The following is a 7,500-nucleotide window of genomic DNA, read 5'->3' as shown; positions in this document are numbered from 1 at the left end:
CTAAACACCTTTCTTCTGAGACGTGTTTTTCCCCCTCTCCTAGGAGTCTCACCTTTTCTGTAAAATTTCAGGTGTGCCTTCAAACACCTTTCTTCTGAGACGTGTCCCCCCCTCCCACACACACACACACCCTCCTCTCCTGTCTCACCTTTTCTGTGAAATTTCAGGTGTGCCTCCAAACACCCTTCTTCTGAGACGTGTCCCCCCCCCCCTCTCCTGTCTCACCTTTTCTGTAAAACTTCAGGTATGCCTACAGGCACCTTTCTTCTGAGACGTGTCCCCCCCCCCCTCCTGTCTCACCTTTTCTGTAAAACTTCAGGTGTGTTTCTAGGCACCTTTCTTCTAGGACGTGTTTTTCTCTCCTGTCTCACCTTTTCTGTAGAATTTCAGGCGTGCCTGGTTGGGGTCTGCAGACTCCTCGCTCTCTTTCTGCTTCTTAAAACTGCAGGCTTCCACGATGGCGGCATACATTTCTGGGGTGCCTGGTTTCTCCAGGAATTCTGCCAGTTTCTTCACCGTGTCCAAGGGATTCTGCGTGTGTGTGTGAGAGAGAGAGAGAGAAAGAGAGAAACAAAAGAACATAAATAAATGAATGAATATATCAATCATAAATCGAACGATCTGTATCAGAGAGAGAGAGAGAGAGAGAGAGAGAGAGGCAGAGACAGAAACAGAGACAGAGAGAGAGAGAGAGCTGAAAATAAATATATCAATCATAAATTAGACGATCTGTATCAGACAGAGAGGGAAACACCTGACTCTTTTGGACACTTTGACATTTTACTGACATCAACTGCAACGTTCCCTGGCTTCTCCAGGGATTCTGCCAGTTTCTTCACACTGTCCAAGGGATTCTACCTGTGTGTGAGAGGAACAAGATAAATAAATGAAGAAATTAATCATAGATAAAACGATTTGTATCAAAGACTGAGACAGAGAGAGAGAGAGAGAGAGAGAGAGAGAGAGAGAGAGAGAGATTCAATATGATTAGGCCAAAGGCCACTGCGGTATGTGAACATGATACAATGAAAACACTTTAATGCAACATTATCAAAAACATGGTTGTGGGTGTGTGGGTGTGGAGGGATGGGGGGGTGGGAGTAGGGGTGTGTTATTAGGGTGGAGCCTGGGTATGCAGCCTACAACTGTCTATTGAGGGTTGGGCCTTGATCTGCATACATAAGACTGCAAATTATTACAAGTTTCAGTTTCAGTTTCACTTTCTCAAGGAGGCGTCACTGCGTTCGGACAAATCCATACACGCTACACCACATCTGTTGAGCAGATGCCTGACCAGCAGCATAACCCAACGCGCTTAGTCAGGCCTTGAGTGCATGCTTACATATTTGTGTACCTATGAAAGTGGATTTCATTTTACGTAATTTCGCCAGAGGACAACACTCTCGTTGCCATGGGTTCTTTTTCAGTGCGCCAAGTGCGTGCTGCACACGGGACCTCGGTTTATCGTCTCATCCGAAAGACTAGACGCTCAGTTTGATTTTCCAGTCAAACTTAGGAGAAAGGGCGAGAGCGGGATTCGAACCCACACCCTCACGGACTCTCTGTATTGGCAGCTGAGCGTCTTAACCATTCTGCTACCTTCCTCCCCGTGCGTTGTGTAACCCCATCTGTGCGTGTGTGTGTGTTTGTGAATTGTTTGCCGATGACAACTCCATCAACTCCGACCATACATGCATTAAAGTTTTGACATCCAATTTACGAGACAGTGTGAACAGACTAGTTAGATGGGGGGAACATTACCCTTTATCTCTCAATGTTAAAACAACAACAAGAACTACAACTAAATGCATGTCTGTAACAACTCGACAGAAACGCCAGATAATGTCAATAAATTTATTCACTATTTTCATTTCCAGTGTTAAGACTGATGGAGTCAAATCAAACAGAGTTCTTGATGTAGTTATCGAAAATAATTTATCATGGTCTGAACGTATTACTAACTTGTGTAAAAGAATGACTACAAAATATTCCAGTTATCAAACATAAAACACTTTGTAAACACACGCGCCCCAAAACAATCCTTTGATGCTCATATACAGTCAATCATAGATTATGCTTCTACGTTGTGGGATTCTGCTAGCACTAATACTCTAAAACTTCTTATTAGATGTTACAAAAGTGCTTTGAAATTAACTCTTCTTTGTGTTTTTCTCTCTAGTCTCACCTTTTCTGTAAATTTTCAGGTGTGCCTGCCTGGGGTCTGCAGACTCCTCGCTCGTGTGTGTGTGTGTGTGTGTGTGTGTGTGTGTGTGTGTGTGTGTGTGTCTGTGTGTGTGTGTGTGTGTGTGTGTGTGTCTGTGTCTGTGTCTGTGTGTGTGTGTTTGCATGCTTTTGTCAGTGTGTGCGCGAGTGCGGGTGTGCGCGGGTCGCTGAGCATAACCCGTTTTTACTTTTGCTTCATTTCAACTATTTGCCTTCTATTTATATTTCACTTTATAACATTTTAACGTATTCACATATAAGTTTAATAGTTGTGTCTAATCATTTATATTTCATTTTAAGCTACTGCTTATATAGGAAACTCGGGATAAGTACCCAAGGTCTAATATGCGCAGCTGGGTTTATGAGAAGGGTTTACACCTGCACCCCCACCCCCCTTTTTTTAAATATATAAACAGCAGATGTGCCGTAGCGTCTGTGGATCAGTCCGAGTCAGCATGCGTTGACACCACCTTGAGACTCAAAACAGAAAACTGCCCATACAGAGGAGAACACAGAAAGGACCCAGCCAAGAAGCATTTCCCACAATATTATTAGAAATAAAATCCACCAACCTACTCACCTGTGTCATTTCTTCGTAAGATACATGAAGGATAGGTTGAGCTGGGTTTTCCTTCTCATAAGCATGGAGTTTGTCCATATAGTTGAACCAGCCTGAGTAGGGCACTGAAACAGAAAAAAAACAAATGGTCAACAGAGTATACAGACATACCAGCCCCACCCTCCCTCCTCCTCGTTCCCTGGTTGTGCAAAGAGCGTGGCCACGAGCGGGCTGAGGAAGTGTGTGTAGGCAAATCAGTGTAGGGTGGTGTTAGGCGTGGATCCATCACTGCAGGTAACTTCAAAGACATGCCCAGATTGGTCAGTTTGTTTTAACCAACCATGAAGGTTTTAAGTTCGATCAGTCACTGCTGGTCAGTTCTGTTTCAACCAATCATGAAGTTTTTAAGTGCGACCAGTCACGGCCTGTTACTTCAAAGACATGCCCAGATTGGTCAGTTTGTTTTAACCAACCATGAAGGTTTTTAGTATGACTAGTCACTGACTGTTACTTCTAAGAGATGCCCAGATTGGTCAATTTGTTTCAACCAATCATGAAGTTTTTAAGTGCGACCAGTCACGGCCTGTTACTTCTAAGAGATGCTCAGATTGGTCAATTTGTTTCAACCAATCATGAAGGTTTTAAGTATGACCAGTCACTGCCTGTTACTTCTAAGAGATGCCCAGATTGGTCAGTTTGTTTCAACCAATCATGAAGGTCTTAAGTATGACCAGTCACTGCCTGTTACTTCTAAGAGATGCTCAGATTGGTCAGTTTGTTTCAACCAATCATGAAGGTCTTAAGCATGACCAGTCACTGCCTGTTACTTCTAAGAGATGCTCAGATTGGTCAGTTTGTTTCAACCAACCATGAAGGTCTTAAGTATGACCAGTTACTGCCTGTTACTTCTAAGAGATGCCCAGATTGGTCAGTTTGTTTCAACCAATCATGAAGGTCTTAAGTACGACCAGTCACTGCCTGTTACTTTTTGCATTCATTATCAATTGTTTCGCTTGTCAGTTTAACGACTTCTCTTTTACGAAGTCCTTTGAGTAATTTCCTGTAATTGTATTTAGATTTTTTTTTTTTTTTCAAATTTCACCCTCATTTGCCCAGTTTCCCCCAACCCTCCATTCATCCACATCTCCCATCCCTTCAAACCAATAATACTCAAATGTATTCATAAATACTTTAACGAAATGTCTTCGATCACCGATATGTGTGACGGGACATTAAACAAAATTCTTCCCTCCACTGCCTGTTACTTTTAGGAGATGCCCAGATTGGTCAGTCCGTTTTAACCAATCATGATGGTTTTAATTTCACCAACACTAATGGTTAAACAGGTTACAGGTTCAAATGATAACCTTTCACGGCCATCAGGGCAGTGAATTCACATCCACAGCGTCCAGGGCTCGGCATTGGAAGGTGGGAACCAATCCTCCCCCTTATGCCGCTTTGATTAACCTCCCCAAACCATCCACACCTTGGATGAGTGAGGAAAATCAAGAGTCTAATGACATTTCCTAGGACAAAACACTATGTCGAAAAGGGACCTAAAACCCTCGGAGAGTGGTGGAAACAGGATCCCTTAGTACACAACGCCTTACCGATTTTGCCACGAGGCGCCTCTTTTAAACAAGTATTGGGAGGAAATAAAAAGAACAGATACATACTTTGTCGATCCCCCCCCCCTCCTTTCCCGCCCCACACGCACATACATTTTGCAACAGCAAAAACGACAAAAAAAAAAAAAAAAAAAAGAAAAAGAAAGAGAAACAACACCACCACCAACAACAAATAGATTTGTCAGTTAATGCATTATTCAGTACAGTACCACAAGACTTTTTACAACAGCAACAACGACAACCAAACAAACAAAAAAGAATAAAAAGAAACAACAACAACAGCAAATAGTTATGTCAGTCAATGCATAATTCAGTACAGTACCACAAGACTTCTTCTTCTTTTTTTTTTTATCAGTGCATCTCTTCATTCAACCAATCTAGCAACCAATCAGTCTAGTTCACACCTTCAGACTCCCTTTTTCCCCCAGAGAACATAACGTGTTAACAGTGAATCTTTTCATTCAGTTAATCAACCAACCAATCAAACTCGTTCACTCCTTCAAACTCACTTTTTCCAAAAGAACATCATGTGTGAACAGTGCGTCTTTTTAGTTAATCAGTTAACTCTCTCCATACGAACGGCGAAAGAGACGACGTTAACAGCGTTTCACCCCAATTACCATCATCAAAATATTGCAGTCGGAAGGCTCTTATACTGAAGAGGTAAATGTTGACAAAGAATACCACAATTCTGACGACGGAAGCTAAAGGTTGGGTGATTCAGACACCCACTGGACATCCGATGGGTCTGTGTAGAGGAGAAGAGAGGACTGGCCGTACTGAGTGAGTTAATCAACCACTCGGTGTCGTCCACTCATTCCAAACTCACTTTTCCCAGCGAACATCAGGTCAGCCACCTTGTCAATTGACCACTTCTCGTCATCGGGCTCCAAAGCGGCCATCTGAAAGCAAAGCGACACCAGCACCGCTCGAGGGTTGCGGTACACGTGCACTATCTTGGTGCGCTTGTCCTTGGCCTCCTGGGGCAGAAGGTCAAAGGGCACATGGGAGACCAGCAGGCGAGGGGAGTCCAGCTCCACGAGTCGTTCGATTCGCTGGATGTCCAGGAAGGTGCAGTCGGGCGTCCGCTTGTCGTAGATGACCTGACCTCGCTGCAGCATGTCGATGACACGGTACATCCAGTGCGTGCCTGTGTACACACACACACACACACACACACACGCACGCACGCACACACACACACACACACATATATATATATATATATATATATATATATATATATATACATATACATATTAAACTAGGAGGGAAGATTGCACTGACCCTCTTAGTACTGCTGCCTTGGTGGCTAGTTGGCCTTTGGGAACCATCCAAACGCCGACCGTCCTAAAACCTTCTTGGCCGAAAGAGTGGGGATGTTAGTAGGGCAAGACACTCTCCACTATGATCAAATTCTAGCCCAAATATTCGGGACGGCAGTTGCCTCCTCTGCTGTTCTGATGGTCATAGTCGGACACGACTGACTGTCACACACACACACACACACACACACACACACACACACACACACACACAGTACTATAATTCAAGCCCTAATGTCTCCGTTTTCCACAAGGATGGGGAAGATGAGTCAAAAAACAGTACACGTTTTAAAAACTAACCTCAATCTAAAATTTAGCAGCGCTAGAGGGCTGGGGGGTAGGAGGAGGTGTCAGTTTAAACTGGTTCCATTAACACTATCGTTAGCAATCGTGTTGAGGTTTGCAATGTAAAGCAAGCTCATGAATGTTTATCGGGCTTGCAATTTGATGCTGGCATGCTAACATGAAGGGCCACTAAGGAAAACCTTGCTTCCTGAAACCACTACCAGCTGCTTCAACAGTGGTCGTATAGAGTCTGTCTCCAACATACAGGAGAAAGAGTCTAAAGACCTGAGTTCAGAAGTCTCTTGCTGAGCTCAATGGCGAAGAGGTAGACCCTGGGAAAGACCCAATGGTTTTACCCCCAAACAAAATACGTAATGGCTAAGAGTTCTTTTCGTGTGTAGGACACTCGTGGAATGCTGAAGGAGTCTACTCGGACTCTGAGATTGCCCGCAATGTGTGCAGCTATGAGAGCGAACCATGATACCAACATAGGAGAGCCTCGCTCGCAAGGAGAGGTTCGAAGTCTGTGTCCCTCCACCCAATTCCCAGTCATCCTTTTTGTTCACGTGGAAGAACCCCGAGGCATTACCCCTCCACTTCCGTGCTTTGGGTGAGTCCTGTCAATGTCGTCAGTGTCGGCAGATTCATAGGGGGGCTGTTGTTTGAGGGACGTGGTGGCGGTCTCCACTCTGGGAGAGACGCTCACTCAGTCTGGCTCCGCGACTAAGCCATTATTGTCGTTAGTAGGGGGCTTAGTAGGTGATGTCCTAAGTACGTTAAAACAGAACAGGCACCATGTACCACTGAACACCACCGAAGTGACTCAGCAGCAGTGCAGGGTCTCCTCTGGTGTGTGGCCTCCAGGCGACCTAACATCGATGGTTCCCTGTGGACTGCCGACGCTGAAACTGCGACGGACGAACCCGGGTGTGGCCGTGTATGGGGGAATCTAAATGAGCGGCGTGGGAGTAATGCTACTGAGACGGCGCAGATGATGGGGCAGCAAAAAAAAAAAAAAAAAAGAACCCCGAGGCATTGTCTATGAACAGCTAACTGACTTAACCCTGACGCTTGGGGGTGGGTGGTGGGGCGGCATGGCAGATTCAACCGATGCTGGCAGGCCGAGATTGTCACAAGTTTAGAAACAATGTTTGCGACATATAACGTGGAAGAAAAATGTGATACGACAGTTCTTCTGTCCACTTATAAAGAAAGAAAAGGAAAAAAAAAGTAGCAGTGTAAATGGTCAGCTTTCCTTCTGAGTGGAGAAATGCTTCTGGAAAGAAGCGTTCGTCCTTGAACTGTTCCACGATGATTAAATCAGAGGGGGGGGGGGGGGGGGGGGGGGGGGGGGGGGGGGGGGTCATCAGACAGGTGGGATCTAGTGGGTAATCTTCAAGGCCCACGCTTATCAGTAGGCTTTATGGACAAGAAGCTTAGTCCCGAACCTGAGGGGTAGTTTGCACATGGTGTAAACTCC

At 44.9% G+C, this 7,500-nt stretch overlaps 1 protein-coding gene across 1 annotated transcript in view; it reads right to left on the bottom strand.

Annotated features, from left to right (window-relative positions):
- LOC143274730 (sulfotransferase 1A1-like) overlaps positions 1-7,500 on the bottom strand; it is an 18,082-nt gene that overhangs the window by 4,182 nt on the left and 6,400 nt on the right. The window contains exons 3-5 of the mRNA XM_076578638.1: positions 5,240-5,560; positions 2,804-2,907; positions 372-531 (exon numbers count right to left, since the gene is read on the bottom strand). Coding sequence (XP_076434753.1) covers positions 372-531; positions 2,804-2,907; positions 5,240-5,560 — 585 coding nt within the window. The remainder of the gene's footprint in view (positions 1-371; positions 532-2,803; positions 2,908-5,239; positions 5,561-7,500) is intronic.

The sequence above is a fragment of the Babylonia areolata genome, chromosome 29, assembly GCF_041734735.1.
Source record: "Babylonia areolata isolate BAREFJ2019XMU chromosome 29, ASM4173473v1, whole genome shotgun sequence".
Classification (NCBI taxonomy): Eukaryota; Metazoa; Mollusca; class Gastropoda; order Neogastropoda; family Buccinidae; genus Babylonia; species Babylonia areolata.
Note: the sequence above shows the minus strand (reverse complement) of the source record. Positions and strands in the feature narration are given on the sequence as shown.